This window comes from Lagopus muta, chromosome 11 (assembly GCF_023343835.1).
Source record: "Lagopus muta isolate bLagMut1 chromosome 11, bLagMut1 primary, whole genome shotgun sequence".
Taxonomy (NCBI): Eukaryota; Metazoa; Chordata; class Aves; order Galliformes; family Phasianidae; genus Lagopus; species Lagopus muta.
In genome coordinates this window covers 11,433,645-11,449,254 of record NC_064443.1, presented here as the reverse complement: position 1 = coordinate 11,449,254, position 15,610 = coordinate 11,433,645, and the positions used below count along the sequence as shown (strand labels likewise).

Below are 15,610 nucleotides of genomic sequence, written 5' to 3'. Positions count from 1 at the left end.
ATAAACACGTTGTTTCTTTGCAAATGTCTCATTTCTCTGTACTGGTTGGTTTTTTTTTCAGGGCAGGTGATATCCCATTTCAGCAGGTGAACAGACAGCGTGACAGCTGCCCACAGCCCTTCTTCCTTTTACATTTCCCCTCTGCAGCTGCTCTCCCCAGAGTGCAGCAATTTAAGATGGGTGAAACCCGCTGCGGGGGGCTGAGGTTCTCACTGCGTTTTGGGGATAGGAGGGCTTGGTGCTCTCCATTCTGCACTGCTGCCAGCCCGGCAGCACACTGCTGAGCTTGGAGGGACCTCTGCTGCGAGCCCCAAGGACGGCACAGCCCCAGGCCTAAGTGCAGCGGGGTCGTGCTGGGGATCCCACGGGCACGGAGGGGTCGTGAGCAGCGTTTCGGGATGCAGAGCAGTGAGCGGTGCTCCCCCCCCCGCGCTGGCCTCCGTGGAGACGTGGGGGTGATGCGCAGGGGTGCGGTGGCACCCAGGTGGCGCGGGGCACAGACACGCACACGCACTGCGGAGATGGCCCTGAGTCACCGGGCAGAGCGAGAGAGCGCCGGCGGCACGGGGATGCGGGAGCTGTGCGGAGCCGGAGGAACGGCGGCGGCTGAGATACCGGGGGCGGAGGGCGCAGCCCGCCCGTGCGCAGGGTGAGGCCGGCACTGCCCCGCTCGCCCCGCAGCCTCCCCGCCGCTAATCCCGGGATCAGCCGCCTGCCTGCTGCCTTTGTGGGGCCGGCATTGCCCAAATTCCCCGGCCCTGAGCTCGGCGCAGCGGTGCTGCAGTAGCAGCGGGCAGGGGGTGCCGGTGCCGCCCCTCGCCTCTTGGGGGCACCTTTTCGGAACGGCGCCCTGCACGGTAACGCAGACCTCGGGTGCGGGTGGCCGGGACGCAGAGTCACCCCCGGATTTGGGTGTCACCGGCACAAAGGCTGCCTTCGCTGCCTGCCCCGCTTTAGCATCCCCTATGGAAACCCGTCCCTGCCCCGCCGTACCGCACCGCACCGCCCCTCCCGCCCCAGTGCCGGGCGGGTTCCCGGTGCGGGTGCCCGCGGCTCGGAGCGGCGCGTGACCGCCTGCCGCCGCCTCCCGCTCCGCCGCAGAGCCCGGCCCGCACCGGCAGCGGCAGCGGCAGGTCAGCGGGGGCTGCGGCGGTACGGGCTTCGGGGCCTCCCCGGGCTGCGGCGGGCGGCGGGAGGCAGCCGGGGACGCGGCAAGGTGAACGGAGCGCGGCGGAGAGGGGCTGTCGGTACCGGGAACACGGGGGATGGGGACACCGGGAGCGGGGACGCCGGGGATGCTGTGTGCGGGCAGCACAGGCACCATGGAGCATCCGCACCGGGGATGGGGACGCTGGGGATGGGGACTGCCGGCACCAGGGCCGCTGCAAATGGGAGCGTTGGGAATGCGGGCTACTGGCACCGGGGACACCGGGAATAGGCCCAGCTGGGATGCAGCCAGGAACCATCCGGGATGGGGCGCAGCTGGGCACGGGCCCCAGTGCAGGGAAACAGGGACAGTCCCCACCCCCAGGCAGCGTCACTCCCATTCACCAACCCCCTGTCCCCGCAGGGTGAAGGTGAAGGCTCACCATGGCTGCAGTGTGGCTTATCACCTGGACGCTGCTCCTGGCTGACAGGGTCTCCACCACGGCCCAGGAGACACTGTCCCCAGAGGAGACATCACAGCAGGGCAGGGTACCCCTGCACATCCCATCCTGGGGACACCTGGGGACACCTCCAGCCTGGGATGCATCGGGGGAGCTGAGTGGTGCTGGGAACATCGAGAGTGAGCGCTGGAGAGGTGGCAGTCCTGTGCACTGGTCTCAAATGCCACAGCTGGGCACTGTCACTAGGACACCTCGGGTGACAGGGGCAAGCCTGGCAGGTGACACAACCCTGGCTGTGGTAGAGGAGTCCTTCACCTGGCAAGGACGTGAGGCCGAAGGCCAGGACAGCTCCAGGGGGAAGACAGAGCTACCTCACAGCTCCACACCAGTGATGGCATCCCCCCAGGTGCCCATAGACACAGGGCCACCCTGGGCAGGTCAGGGGACACTCCCATCTGAGCAGAGTGCATCCCTGCCAGGCAGCACTCCCAGCCCTCAGCCAACCATGTCCACTATTGCCCTGACCCCAGAGCCAGCAGTGGGGACCCGAGCGGTGACAGCAGCCACACACACCTGGGGACAGCCAGCAGCTGCGGGCAGCAGCAAACAGGGACTATGGGGTCACCTCAGCACTGCTCCTGCCTCCACCCTGGGGGAGCACAGAGCCCCATCCCGTGGGCTGTCACCCAAGATGGCACAGGAGGTGAGGGCTGAGACCTGGACTTGGCTGCTGCCTGCGCATCAGAGAAGCACACGCAGAGCCCCACTCAGCAATGCCACCACCGGGGATGTGGCACCTGCCAGGTCAACAAGACTGCGGGACCCCCAGCCCACCCTCAGCACCAGCATCACACCGCCACCCATCTCCAGCACGTCCCCCCCTGGCACTCATACAGGTAGGAGCTGGCAAGATGCACAGACACCTCACAGTGACTGAGCCCTGGGTGCCACCTGTCCTCTCTCTCACAGGGCTGCTCCCTGAGCAAGACGTCGGCTCCCCGCAGCGAGTCCGGGGCGCTGTGGGGCATGGCAGCATCCCTAATGCCACCGAGGTGACCGTGCCCACAGTGCGCCCCACAGCAGGGACACCATCCAGCACCAGGCGCTCAGGTGAGCTGCAGTGTGGACAAGCACCGTCCCAGCATGGGGTCTGGGGGGTGACCACCAGCTGGGCGAGGGGATGGCAGCTATCTTGGGCTGAGGTGCCACCTTCAATCAGGATTGTGCCCAGCGATGGCCCTAATCTACTGCCTATAGGGATTATCGCGGTTAGAGCCAGGCAGGAGGGGGCTTCCCTGTGGGGTCAGAGACAGTGCACTCAGCTGGAGCATTGGCCATCGCAATAGATCCACATATGGGGCACCCCACTAACGAACAGCCCTCTCTCTACCTGCAGATGCCACAGGGACGCAGCCCCCTGCTGCCAGCAGCACCGCAGTCCCCTCAGCCACATGGCGGCAGGGAGTGGTATGGGTGACAACGCAGCGCGCCCCATGGCGTCCCATGAAGCCGGAGCCCAGCGAGCCCCCCTCAGAGCCCAGCATCTGTACGGGGGCTTCATGCACTGCTGGGAGCTCCAACACGACAGCAGCGGGCTGGGCTGAACTACGCCGTCCCCTTCGCATCGCCTGGGCCGTGCACGCCTATGTGGGGGCCGCGCTGTGCCTGCTGCTGGCACTGGGCTGCACAGCGGGGCTGGGGGGGACCATCCTGCAGCGGCCACCCCACTGCGCCCTACTGCTGGGCACCATGGGGCTGCTGCTGGCCGCCAGCCTGCTGCGGGGCACCTTCCTGCTGCTGGATCCGTATGGGGCGCGGGGCCGGCTGCCACCCCGCTGCACGCTGCTGCTCTGCTCCGTGCCCTTCACGCTGCTGCTGGGAGCCTTCGCTCTGCTGCTGGGCCGCCTGCAGCGCATGGCACAGCTCTGCCTGCTGCCCCCCTCCTTGGGGGGGCTGCCCGCGCTGGGGGTCACGGCCGTGCTGCAGTGCCTCGCCCCTGTGGCGGCCGATCTGCTGTGGCCACGATGGGGTTTAGGCGCAGGGTTAGCGCTGCACGGGGTGGGCTGCGTGTTCGCCACACTGCTGCTCCTGGGGGGGCTGCGGGGCGGCTGGCGGGGGTCCCGTCGCGAGGGGCTGCGATGCGGGGCGCGGGCGCTGCTGGCAGCGGGGCTGCTGGGGGTGCCGTGCTGCGTGCTGCAGCTGCTCAGCGCCGCGTGGCTGCGGGGTGGCGTGGGCCCGGCTGGGCGCTGTGGGTGGCCCTGCTGGGCGGCCATGGGATGGATGCGGGTGGGAGAGGCGGGCGTAGGGCTGGCGGTGCTGCTGGGGGCGGCCGAGCCGCTGTGGCGGGGACGGAGGGAGGAGGCTGCGGGGCACTCGTGCTGGGCCAAAGCCGTGCGGTACTTCTGCGCCGGGCGCAAGGCCCAAGCACCCGAATATCCCAACAACTGCTATGAGCACGCGCCCACCGGAGACATCTCCAAGAGCCTCATCCGCAACCCGGCCGAGCAGCTCCCGCTGAGGGCGCTGAAGGACAGCAACGCGGCCGTGGCTGCGGGGACGCCAGGCCTCAGCCCCAAGTGCCCCAACGTGGCGGTGGCAGCCATCCGCGAGCACGGCTCCTCGGCCTCGCTGGGCGAACTGGTCTTCCGCCCGCCATCCCCCATCGACCTGCGGCGCAGCATCGACCAGGCGCTGTGCCGCCGGCACCTGCTGCGCGAGGGGCTGTTTGGGCGGCCGCGCCGCGGCTCCGGGGCCTCCATCCGCACCTTTGAGCCCCAAACCAGCATGGTGCGCTGCAGCTCCCTGACCGAGCTGCCCCGCGGAGAGGCCGACGTGTCCGTCAGCTCCATGGAGAGCTTCTCGCTGAAGATCAGCTGGAACCCGTGGCGGCACGGCCTGTCCTCGCCCGACAGCTTGCCGTTGGAGGAGGCGCCAAGCCGGGCGCAGCTGCTGGCCCACCAGGAGACCCCCCCGGCCCTGCAGCCCCCCAGCTCCGAGCCCGAGGCGCGGCGCAGCTTCCTGGCGCTCAGCAGGCAGGTGGACGCCCGCAGCCTCTCCAGCGACACCATTGAGCTCTGAGGTGTCACCTCGCACAGCCACATCCCCTCCTGCTGTGACCCTCAGCCAGCTCTGTTTGTGCCAAAAAAAGAGAAATAAAGTTTATGACCCAACCAGGAGGCCCCCGCGCCCTGTGCCCCCCAGCAGCCATGGTGGGTGTGCAGAGCTTTAATTCCTGAGATACACACACAGATATGAGCACACCTCGACGGACGGACAGACCACGGACGAATGCGACTGCCACGTGCATGCATCCAGAGAGGCCCCCCCAGGACCAGCGTTGAGCTGAGGGCCACTGCCACCCCCCAACCTCCCCAGCCACACTCGCCCTGTCTGGGGACACAGGGGCTGGGGAGGGGAAGCACAAGGGCTCTGCCCTGGGAACACAAGGAAGAGGATTTAGGGATGGGGAGCTGAGCTTGGGGTGGGGGGACCCTGCCCCCCCTTCTCCTCTCCCTATCCTCCGTGCTGTGCTGGGAGGGGGGACCACAATCCCTACGGCAGAGTGCCCCAACACGCGAGAGGTGGGGGGCAGCATGCTGTGCCCCCTCAGCAGCGCTGCACCTGCAGGACCCCACTTCTGCATAGGACAAGGCGGGGAGGACGAGGTCCCTACTCTTACCAGTGGGGGGGTACATGCAGGGCCCCACGCACAACCCCCCGCCCACAGCTATCTGCCCTTCATGAAGCCATCCAGGACGCGGTCGCTGCGATCGGACAGCCAATAGCCGGCCATGGCAGCCACGGCACCGATGAAGATGGCGGTGAACACCATGTCACCCTTGGCAGCCAGCGTGGCCAGGGCGCAGATCATCACCCCGAAAAACATCTGCTGCAGCACCACCACCTCATCATCCGTCACATCATCAAAGAATCCCTTCTCTGGGGCATCTGCAGGGATGACAATGGTGGGTGAGGGCATCCCTCCGTGCCCCCCTCCCCAAACCCGTGCCATACCGGGGGGTTTGTCTTCCACACACTGCCCATCCCTGCGCACGTGGCCCGGGGCGCAGATGCAGCGATAGCCGCCCTCCGTGTTCTCGCACACCTCCTGCAGCCCCGTGCAGATGGGCTCCTCGCTGCTGGTGCACTCATCCACGTCTGCAGGGAGCACCCAGGTAGTGGCATGGGGGCACTGGGCACCACATCCCCCCTACAGGTGTGCCAAGAGCACTCACCCAGGCACTTGGCCCCATCCCGCCGGTAGCCCTTGTTGCACTTCTTGCAACGCGCCGGCCCTGCGCCCATGCAGCCGATGCAGGCAGTAGAGCAATCTGCAGTGTATTGAGGAGGGAACAGACAGGAAGATGGGGGGCTGCCACAGCTGAAGGGGACCATCCCATATTGCCACCTCATTGCTACCCCGCTGCCCTCGCACCTCGGCACTCGTAGGAGCCCTCAGTGTTGACACAAAACTGGTTGGCCCTGCAGTGTGCCATCTCCGTGCCGCATTCATCAATATCTGTGGATCAGAGGGAATGAACCCACGGCGCTCTCCCGGGATCCCCACCCCAATATCCAGCCCCACATCTCTGTGCACCAACCGATGCAGCGGTGCTCGTGCAGCACCCAGCCCCTCTTGCAGCGCAGGCAGCTGGAGTCCTCTGGCCCTGTGCAGCGCCCGCAGGCCGGGTAGCACTCTGCAAGGGTGGGCACATGGTGGTGAGCACAAGGTGGTGGGCACAAGGTGGTGGGCAGAAAGCCCTCAGTACAGCACAGCACGGTGCTTACCTGCACACAGCAGCTGGCTCTGGTTGCGTGATGCCTCATAGTAGCCATCTCCGCACTCGGCACAGAAAGGACCTCCATAGCCGGGGCTGCAGACGCACAGCCCGGTGCCACTCCGTGTCCCTTCTCCATCACAGCGCCCGTTGCCACTGCAGGGTTGCTGGGGGCCACCGGCACAGGCTGTGAGGACATGGGGGGGAAGGTGAGGACATGGGGCACCTCCCTTCCCATTCCCCTATGCTCCCTGCAGGACTTACGCAGGCAGTCGGGGCCGTAGGTGCCGGGCGGGCAGCACAGCGCCAGGCGCTCCATGCACAGCCACTGGAAGAAGTCGGGGTGCTGCTGTCGCCTGGGGACACACACACAGTACTCAAGCCCTGTGCCCCCCTGTACGCCCTCCCTCAGCCCCATGTCCCCCACTCACTCGTGGAACCACCATTGCTCCACGTGCTCCTCACTGCGCTCCAGCAGCTGGTGGCAGGCAAAGTCCTGGGGGGGGCACACGCTCTCCAGCACCTCCAGCAGCCGTGTCTCACTGTGGGGTCATGCTGATGGTTATGGAGGATCTCCGAAGGCTGTCCCCACAATGTGCACCAGCTCACCTGTGCTTGTACTTGGCCAGCTTCTCCTCCTCCCAGGCCGTGTTGCCCCCACCGAAGCCTTCGTGCTCCGTTCGTTCCATTCCCTGGGCATGCAGGGGGGATGGCCCAGACACCGTAGGACCCCACAGCTGAGCCCTCCCACCATGGATACAGCCCCCACACAGGGTTACTCAGCCCACTTCCCCAGGACTGTCCTCCCCTGCACTCTGTCATTCCCAGGCCATCCCCCTGCCTCCCCCCAAGAGCCATATCACCTCTTGCGTTCTCCCAGCCACATCACCCATCCCCTCCCAAACCATGTCACTCCTCGTCCCCCTCCACCAAACCATGCCACCCCCTGTGCCCTGCACGCCATCACCCCGTTCTTCCCCTCCCAGCACCGCCTACATAATCCCCATGTTATCTCCATGTAAGATCCCAGCTCAGGTTGTCAACCTCCTCCCCAAGATATCACCAACGTGGCCTATCCATCACCACGTCTCTCATCATCTCCATACACCCCATCCCACCACCCCCGTGCTCCCCCTCCCCATCTCACCGCCATGCTGTCCTCCCCCACCCTTTCCCCCCCCCCGCCCCAGCTCCGCACCCTGCTGAAGCTCTCGGCGAGGCCGCGGCAGGCTCGGCAGGGCTCGGCCCCGTCCCCCGGGGGGGTCTCACTGCCCGCTGCTCCTAGGAGGACCCCCCCGAGGAGCGCGGCCCCCAGCAGCGCGGCCCCGAGCCGGGCCCCCCCGCGTCCGCCCGGCAGCGGCAGCAGCGCGGCCGCCAGGCGCCGCCGCGGCCCCATCCTCCAGCCCCGCCCCTCGGCGTGCGCCGCGCCCGCTGACTCAGCTCCCACCTCCCTCCGCCAATCGGCGCCCCGCGTCACGCCCCGCCCCTCATCCCGCAGCCAATCCGTACAGCCCTCCGGGAGCCGCCTTAAAGGCGCCACCGCCCTTTTTTCACAGCCACACCAAGGACTTCGGGCCACATCGCTCTTTATTCACCCAGTGCCCTCCGCAGCCTCTCAGCCACCGCGGCCCCGTGGGGCTCCAGCCGGCAGCCACGCCGCCCCGCCAGTGCCTGCAGAAAGCCCACGGCCTCGCTGGGCAACACAAAGGCTGGGGCTGCCCGCAGCACTTGGGGCACTGATGTCACTGTGGGCTCCAAACAGGCCACCACGTAGCGCCCAGCGCCCGCAGACAGCACTGGGATGGCACAGGACAGAGCTGCGGCGAAGGCTTCGCATGGTTCCACCTCATTGCCGGGGTCGAGCGGGGGACTGGGGCCGCTAGAAGCATCCCCAGCCCTTGACACACCCCCGGCGGCATCCTCCCACCGCCTGGCAGCAGCCTCAGCCGCCGGGGACAGGAGGAGGACGACGGTGTCCCCACCCCGCAGCGCCTTCTGGTGCAGTGCATGCAGCCACGGCAGCGGCCCCCAAGCCGCCACCCCCACTGCCACCACCTGGAGCAGCCACCACCGCCATCCCCATCGGGCGCAGGGCTGCTGCCAGCGCGCAGGCTGCACGCTCTGCCACCGGCTCTGCCGCATGCAGGAGGAGTGCGCGGCGTCCCCGCAACGGGGCTGTGGGACAGCATCAGTGGTGTCCCCCAAGAACCCCACGGGGGTGGCCCCATAGGGGACCCAGCCCCACAGAGTGATCCCCGCTACTCACCCTTGGAACCATGCCCAGTGCGCAGGGACTTGAGCCAAACTGCAGGGAACAGAGAGGGTGACACAGTGCTGAGCATGCAATTTTGGCCACGTGCAGCCCCACTGCGCTCACCCTTCATGTCCTCCTTCTTCAGCAGCAGCAGCAGCAGGATGCAGGCGGCACACACCAGCACCCCCAGCCAGGCCAGCGCCCAGCGGGCACGCATGTCTGTGGGGCACAGCATCACCACCTATCCCATGCCCCTCGCACCTGCAGCATCCCTTCCTTTTACTCACACTTGTGCATGGGACAAGCCCACAGTGTGACCCCACTGCCGTTTTCAGGACGCCAGAGCTGTAGGCACAAGGACACATCACACAACATCATGTGCCAGCCCATCAGTGCCCGCCAGACGCTGCCCATGCACTGACCTGCATACACTGCCCCGATGCCACGTCCTCCTGCAGCTGTTGCTCCAGCAGCCCCGGGCGGCCGGCTTCCTGCAGGGGGTACAGCTGAGCCAGAGTCAAGGTGGCAGTACCCTCAGCCACAGGGACCAGGGGGACCCTTGACCCTTACCACGGCAGCGAAGCTGGCGAGCGGTATGCAGTTGCCCCGCTGCAGGGCGCAGAGTGATGTGTTCCCTCCAGGCTCCATCACCAGGATGTCGTCTGCATGGCCAGGCAGCACTCCAGGGTGCTCACGGTCCCGCAGGCACTGTGTCAGCCGGACCCTCCCGCTGCTCCTCACCTGCAGGAGAGAACTAATTGTATAAGATGGCCGTGGAGTAGCTGTGGGGCAGCCACGGGGCGAGGATGCCTGCTACCTGCACACAGAGATTGGGGTGTGGCTGCAGCGCTTGGAACTCCTGTGGTCCCTGCAGGCAGAGGGCAGCCCATCAGTGCCATGCATCCCTTTGGCATGTCCTGGCTCCACGAGGATGCTCACCTGCCCGGTGACAGGCTGCTGCAAGCCGGGCAGGGCTTGGCACGGCGCGGCAGGTGCCGGGCTCCAGCAGGGCACCAGCTCAGCTGGGAGGTCGCAGGGTGCGGAGACAAAGCAGGTGAATGTTTGCCCCACATCATGCAGCACCAGTTGGGTCTGCACCCACAGTCGCTCCCACGCTGGTGCATCTGCATGGGGAGAGGGGTCTGTGTGTGGGCGTCTGCCCATGTCCCAGTATCCCTATGGATGTCCCACCCCAGTGTTGGTACCATGGGAGAAAGGGCACAGGGTGGCACGCAGCGGGTCCTGGATCTCCGGCCAGACCTGTGGATGGAGAAGAGAGAGCAGAAAAACGATTTAGGGTGCCCATGTTGTTCACACCCAGCTGGCCCCCCTGGGATGGTGACACCTTCCCACCTCCCGCTGTGTCCCTGCAGCGCCCAGCCCGGCTCCTACCTGCAGGCAGAGGCAGGGCAGCACCTCCTCCAGTGGCACGCTATAGTTCATGGGCCCACTCTGTGACCAAGAGTGAGACGTGGGTCACCCCACAGCACACCACCCCACAGCACACCACCCCACAGCACACCACCCCACAGCGGGGTGACAGCAGCAGTGTTGGGATAGGAAGGGGCAGGCACTCACTGCCGTCACTACGTGTCCCGACCCGCTGGCACCGTGGCTGTGGTTGTGGTAGAGCCGCAGGGTATAGTTGAGCTCCACTGTGGCCACCTGCACCTCCACCAGCACCGCCGTCAACCCCGGCGACACCTGCAGCCTGGGCACTGCATGCGGGCGGCTCAGGGCACCCTGTGCCAGGTGCCCCAATGCCTCCCACACCAGCGGCACGGCCAGCTGGGAGCCCAGCACGGAGCCACGGGCACCTACCTTGGCACTGCGGGATGGCAGCCCGGGCAGCGGGCCACGAGCAGTCTACAGGAATAGTAAATAGGGTGAGAGGGCGAGGAGGCGTGGGGCGGCGCAGCAGGGCCGGGGCTCACCTGGCAGCCGCCTCCTCTGGCTCAGCCGGCGGAGGCCGCGTGTGCTGCCGTAGGCGGCGACGTGCAGCTCCGAGCCCAGCGGTGCCTCGAAGCAGCGGAACCGCACCGAGCCCTGCGCAGGAAAACCACAGCGCCGTGCCCACATCCCACGTGCCACGGCCCCGGCCCGCCCCCCCGCGGCGCAGACGTACCAGGGGCCGGCCGGGCAGAGCGGAGGATGCGCGGACCTCCACGGCCACGCAGCGGGACGAGGCGAACCCGTGAGCGGAGAGCAGCAGCAGCGCCGCGACGTCGCGCCGGGGCGAGGCGGCCGTCCCCGCGTCACCGGCACCGTCCTCGGGCTCGAGGCCCAGGCGCAGCCGGGCCCGCAGACACGGCGAGCAGCCGCCCGGCTCCGCGCAGCGCAGCGCCGGCTCCAGCCGCAGACCCAGCAGCGCCAGCCCCGGGCCCGGCGCCGCGGGCTCCGTCCCGCACAGCACGTCGGCGTCTGCGGTAGCAGAGCGGGACCGAGTCAGCGCCGCTCCCCTCCGCCCGGCAGCGGGGCCGCGGCGCGGGCACTTACCGAGCAGGCGGCAGGCGAGGCCCTGCGGGCAGGAGGCGTGAGGACGCGGCCCGGCCCCGCGGCCCCGCTGCCCCCGCCACGCCGACACACCTGCGAGCAGATCACGGCGTCGCGGGGAGCCCCGCGCACGCCCGCCGCCAGGAGCAGCAGCAGCAGCAGCCCCGGGGCGCGCCCGGTGGGGCCGGGGCACCCCATGGCCCCGGCCCCACGGCCCCGCTCCCAGCCCACGGTCCCCGCCGCCGCCACCACCGCTGACTCCCGCTTCCTGCTCCGCTCCCGAGCTCCCGGGACCGCCCCGGGGTGGGGCCTGCCCCGCTCTGCCCCGCACGGATCCCGCAGACCGGGCTCCTGCGGTCGCGTGGAGAGGCGCGGCCCGGTTTGCCCCCGACGGGCGCGGGGTTGCGGCGCTGCCGGGGCCCGCCGCCCCAAAGCACCAGGGCAAGCGACACGGGGAAACGTAAACAGCGCTTTTATTCCATTCGACGCAGCCACGACCAGGCGCGAGGAGCCCGTCTGGGCCGTGCCGGGCACCCCGCAGTGACAGGAGCTGCCCAGCCGCCTCTCCCAGCCGTGGCCGCCCCGTGCGAGGCCCGCTCTCTCCTCCGTAGCAGGCCCTGCCGGAAGCCCGGCTGCCCAGTCCCAGGGCTGTGCCCGTACTCCAGCCCCGCTCCGTTCCGTTCCGGGCCGCTCTCCTGCAGCCGCTCGTTCAGCCCGGCCGCATCGAGTGCCTCCGTCCTCCGTGTGGCCCCCGGCCCACGCTCTGCCCGAGCTCAGCCCCGCTGCAGACGCTCAGGTACCGGCAGGCTGAAGCGGGGAACCCGCCCGCCCCCCGGAGCCGCCTCCCGCCGCCCCCTTGCCGGCCTCAGCCTCCAGCAGCCGGAGCAGCAGCCCCTCGGCCCGGCCGCGGAGGTGCCGGCAGGAGGGCGGGGAGCCGCCCCGCAGCGCGCCCAGCAGGCCGGGCAGCTCCTGGGGCAGGCGGTAGGTGGGCAGGGGCCGCAGGGGCCGCGGCACGTCGCGGGGGCTGCAGAGCCGGCTGAAGTACACCAGCACCCAGCCCCGGCCTCGCCCCGCCGCCCCCAGCTCGCCCTGCAAGCACGCCATGGCCGCCCCGAAGACATCGTGTGCGTCGCGGGGCTCCCCACCGCCTTCACCCCCTCGCCATAAACGGAAGAGCCGAGAGCTGCCCCGGCTCCAGAGCAGCAGGACGGTGCCCCGCTCGCGGCCCACGTGGCTGCGCTGAGCATAGAGCCAGGGCAGGGCCCCCGCCTGCCCCACACCGCCTGCTTCCCACAGGTCCAGGCGCACCTCGCAGCCCAGCCCCACGCGCAGCAGCTCGGCCAGGGCGCACACCAGTGCCAGGTGCTCCTCCGAATCAGGAGAGTACAGCAGCAGCACCGGGCGGCCACGTGCAGCCTCACCTGCAGGACAGAGGGGACAGCAGTGACAGCCCTGCTCTGAGCAACCTCAGTGGAACTGCAGCGTTCCACCGCCCCGGGACCTTCCCCATGCCCGGAGCGTCCCAGCCCTCGGGGTGCCCCGGCCCTTGCCCAAACCGCTGCCTCTCACCGTTAGGCATCCTCCAGGTGCTGCGGCAGTTCAGGAGCAGCACAGTCACCACCAGCCCCAGGGCCAGCACCAGCCCCAGCAGCCCGAAGTGCCTGTGTGAGACTGGGAGAGGCACAGTGAGCAGGCAGCCATGACACACTGCCCAATCCCCACCAGCCCTGGGGCTCCGCTCACCATCAGGACAGAGTAGCTGCTTGCGGGCGAAGCGCACATCTGAGCGCCAGACCTGGGTGGGGAGATGGATGAGGGGGGCAGGATTTGGGGTTTGGCCCCCCACCCTGATGCAGGCAGCACAGCGGGGCTGGGAGTCACCTTACCAACACGCAGCTGCCCAGGATCTGCACCGGCAGCAGCAGCGCCAGCTCCCCTGGAGCAGAGCTCTCTGGCTGCAAAACACGAGGCAGGGTCACCGTGGCAAAGCTTGCCCCCCTGAGCTCCCCTGTCCTACATCACTCACCCGCGTGACGGTGTAGACGGGAGCCTCAGGCTCACAGCGCCCGCCCCGGCGCTGGCACAGCGCTGCGCTGAAGGACGCGGGGACACGGGAGGTGAGGCACAGGCGGAGCTGCAGTCCCCTGGCACTCAGGGACACGTTCCAAGCAGTGTCTGGTAAAGAGAGAACACACATTGTAGCACGATGGGGTGCCTGAGGGGGAAGAGACAACATCCCAAACCCATGGGCTCACCTGTGCGGTGGGGGCACTCCACGTGGCTGCTGTTCCCATAGGAGAACTGAGGAGGGGACATGGGGTCACCTGTGCACCCTGTCTGGCACCTTCCCAGCCGGTACCCGCCCCGGGGGCTTACCCTGAAGCACAGCAGGGGGTGCACATCCACACTGTCCAGTGTGTACGCCTGGCAAGGGACAGTGAGAGTGTCACTATCTGTCCCCAGGGATGCACTGCACCCTTGGACATCCTGGGGTCCAGTGGGTGCCCTGCAGCCATGTCCCCTCACCTGATCCTCCTCACTTGCCGTGGAGTTGGGGACACTGTGGCACGGTGCAGCTTCAGCTGCCGCCTCCCTCCAGCACAGGGTGGCCCGGGGATGCAGGGGACAGCTGGCACTCAGCACCATGGCCATCTGGTCCTTGCTGCTGTAGTCATGGAAGTGCACTGAGGACCATAGGTCAGGGCCATCTGTGGGGATAAGATCAGTAGGGTGGCCAGGAGACAGAGTGTCCTCCCCAGCGTCCCTTCAGGCACTCACAGGCATCCGGCCGCTCACGGAAGGGGCAGCGCTTGCTGCGCAGGCTGTCACGGTGTGGATAGGAGGCCTGGGGAGCAGAGCACAGCACCATGTGTCTGCCACCCACGTCCCATCGCTGTGCGGATCAGCGCGCACAGGGGTGCAATGGGGATCACACCTCAACACAAAGGCAGGGCACCAGGAATTCATACGGCAGTGAGACGTGGTGGCCGCCTGGCACCAGGAGCTGCAGGCACAGAGGGAATGTGAGGATGCTGGGAGTGCAGGGACCCCCGGGGACCGCATCCTGCTGGCTGCTACCTGGCGGTGGAAGGGCTGTGGCAGTTCCTCACACTCCAAGGCCAGCTGATGGCACAGCCGCACCACCAGCGCAGGGCCCTCGGGCACAGCCACCTCGATGGCCCGCACTTCAGGGAGCCAGGTGTGGGTGAAGACGGGCCCTGGGAGCACAGGGAGGGTCAGTCAATGCCAACCCTTACAAGCACCCCATTCCCTTCCAGCCTTACCCTGCAGCTCAATGGCAACCACATGGCTGCGGCTGATGGCCAGGCCTCTGTCAGGGATGGTATGCAGGGTCACCAGGACCCGCCGCCCACTTTCCGCAGGGAAGCAGTCGAACTGAACCTGCCACTATGGGGAGCAGGGGGTGAGAGCGGCCCCACCGCCCATCCCCATCCCTGCGGCGTGCCCCACACTCACCGGCACATCGCCTGGTGCCTGGTGCCGCTGCCACACCTGCAGCCACCCAACCCGGTTAGAGCCCAGCTCCAGGAAGTCAAGCTGCAGCCCGTGGATTCCTGCAGGATGCCAACGGTTGTTGGTCGGGGTGTCCCCTGCCAGGGTTCCCCCAGCGGACAAGGGGGGCCCATCCCTGAGAACAGCCCGTACCTGCGGCCGGGACGGCCAGACGCACCCGCAGGCAGGGCTGGCAGGGCAGCGAGGGCTGGCACAGCCGCGCCGTGCTCAGCGCCAGGGCGGGCGGGGTCAGCGGTGGCCCGGTGGGGTCTCCCCGGCGGCAACGGGGCCGGGTCAGCGTGCTGTCGGCTGCCGGGAGAGGAGAGGAGCCGTGCACGGGGCCATGCCTTGCACCGGGAGAGTCCTCGCGAAGGGGATCCCCGCGCACCGGAATGGCCCGGCGAGGGAGATCCCCACACACAGAGATCCCTTACGAGGGGGAACCCCGCGCACCGGGAACCGCCCCGCATCGCTCTGCTCCAAGTCCGGCTCCGATCTCGGCCTCACCGGAGAGCCCCCACCCTGGCCCGCCCCGCCGCCGCCGCCCCGCACACCGGGAGCACAGCCCCGCGGCCCCACTCACCGTTGGCCCGGCAGTCCTGCAAGCAAAGAGACGGGGATGAGCGCGGCCCCGTCCGCCACCCCCACTCCCTGTTCCCTTTTCCCCGTTCCCATTGCCCCGGCGCTCACGAAGTTGGCGGAAACCCGCGGGCGGGGCACGGCAGGACGGGCGGGCGGCGGCAGCAGCAACAACGCGGCGGCGGCGAGGAGAGCGACGGAGCGCACCGGGCAGCCCATGGCCGAGTGCCGTAGCCGAGCTCCGTTCCCACCTCCGGTGTCGGCTCCCCGCCCCGGGCCGGCCCCGCCGCATTCCTCCGGCAACACGTGCGGCCCCGCCCGCGACCTGATTGCGGCGGCGCAGACACGAGTGGGAAAGCACGGGAGGGGCTTTATTTCCGTACGGT

General features: G+C 68.3%; 4 protein-coding genes across 7 annotated transcripts; 1 reads left to right on the top strand and 3 right to left on the bottom strand.

Moving 5' to 3' along the window:
• Nucleotides 1–555: 555 nt before the first annotated feature.
• Nucleotides 556–4,704, top strand: PRRT3 (proline rich transmembrane protein 3). 4 transcript variants are annotated; one of them, XM_048957423.1, is made up of 4 exons: nt 556–649; nt 1,571–2,503; nt 2,577–2,717; nt 3,004–4,704. In XM_048957423.1, the coding sequence occupies exons 2-4, from the start codon at nt 1,591–1,593 to the stop codon at nt 4,683–4,685; spliced, it is 2,736 nt and encodes a 911-aa protein (XP_048813380.1). In that variant the 5' UTR covers nt 556–649; nt 1,571–1,590; the 3' UTR covers nt 4,686–4,704. The 4 variants fall into 4 exon arrangements, with proteins under 4 accessions (XP_048813380.1, XP_048813381.1, XP_048813379.1 ...); XM_048957424.1 differs by lacking the exon at nt 556–649 and adding an exon at nt 755–857; XM_048957422.1 differs by lacking the exon at nt 556–649 and adding an exon at nt 1,061–1,133.
• Nucleotides 4,705–4,857: 153 nt separating this feature from the next.
• On the bottom strand, nt 4,858–7,796 carry CRELD1 (cysteine rich with EGF like domains 1). Its single transcript, XM_048957429.1, has 10 exons — nt 7,584–7,796; nt 6,995–7,077; nt 6,817–6,927; nt 6,650–6,741; nt 6,396–6,572; nt 6,209–6,304; nt 6,043–6,126; nt 5,843–5,938; nt 5,622–5,765; nt 4,858–5,555 (listed from the first exon to the last, which is right to left on the bottom strand). The coding sequence occupies exons 1-10, from the start codon at nt 7,779–7,781 to the stop codon at nt 5,335–5,337; spliced, it is 1,302 nt and encodes a 433-aa protein (XP_048813386.1). The 5' UTR covers nt 7,782–7,796; the 3' UTR covers nt 4,858–5,334.
• Nucleotides 7,797–7,954: 158 nt separating this feature from the next.
• Nucleotides 7,955–11,921, bottom strand: IL17RC (interleukin 17 receptor C; the record flags this gene model as incomplete). Its single annotated transcript, XM_048957427.1, is given in 20 exon segments — nt 7,955–8,428; nt 8,430–8,560; nt 8,652–8,690; nt 8,763–8,858; nt 8,927–8,984; nt 9,062–9,145; nt 9,210–9,380; nt 9,457–9,507; nt 9,579–9,763; nt 9,845–9,899; nt 10,032–10,091; nt 10,218–10,357; nt 10,461–10,505; nt 10,574–10,685; nt 10,765–11,060; nt 11,136–11,157; nt 11,226–11,464; nt 11,467–11,559; nt 11,562–11,690; nt 11,693–11,921. Coding segments are annotated over 20 exon segments (2,691 nt in total), but the record flags the coding sequence as incomplete, so codon positions are not given.
• Nucleotides 11,814–15,524, bottom strand: IL17RE (interleukin 17 receptor E). The gene is given in 17 exon segments (XM_048957426.1): nt 11,814–12,553; nt 12,702–12,803; nt 12,876–12,927; nt 13,019–13,087; nt 13,159–13,307; nt 13,388–13,433; nt 13,509–13,556; nt 13,659–13,840; nt 13,911–13,977; nt 14,068–14,136; nt 14,211–14,350; nt 14,417–14,540; nt 14,610–14,707; nt 14,799–14,954; nt 15,229–15,244; nt 15,336–15,450; nt 15,452–15,524. Coding segments are annotated over 17 exon segments (2,127 nt in total). The 5' UTR covers nt 15,517–15,524; the 3' UTR covers nt 11,814–11,924.
• Nucleotides 15,525–15,610: the final 86 nt, after the last annotated feature.

What these genes read in the sequence shown, in the direction of transcription:
- PRRT3 (XM_048957423.1), top strand. Translation starts at nt 1,591, where the DNA reads ATGGCTGCAGTGTGGCTTATCACCTGGACGCTGCTCCTGGCTGACAGG. An exon ending in CCCCCCTGGCACTCATACAG is followed by an intron (nt 2,504 to 2,576) that starts GTAGGAGCTGGC and finishes TCTCTCTCACAG; the next exon opens with GGCTGCTCCCTGAGCAAGAC. An exon ending in ATCCAGCACCAGGCGCTCAG is followed by an intron (nt 2,718 to 3,003) that starts GTGAGCTGCAGT and finishes CTCTACCTGCAG; the next exon opens with ATGCCACAGGGACGCAGCCC.
- CRELD1 (XM_048957429.1), bottom strand. Translation starts at nt 7,781, where the DNA reads ATGGGGCCGCGGCGGCGCCTGGCGGCCGCGCTGCTGCCGCTGCCGGGC. An exon ending in GAGCAATGGTGGTTCCACGA is followed by an intron (nt 6,742 to 6,816) that starts GTGAGTGGGGGA and finishes GTGTGTCCCCAG; the next exon opens with GCGACAGCAGCACCCCGACT. An exon ending in CTACGGCCCCGACTGCCTGC is followed by an intron (nt 6,573 to 6,649) that starts GTAAGTCCTGCA and finishes ATGTCCTCACAG; the next exon opens with CCTGTGCCGGTGGCCCCCAG.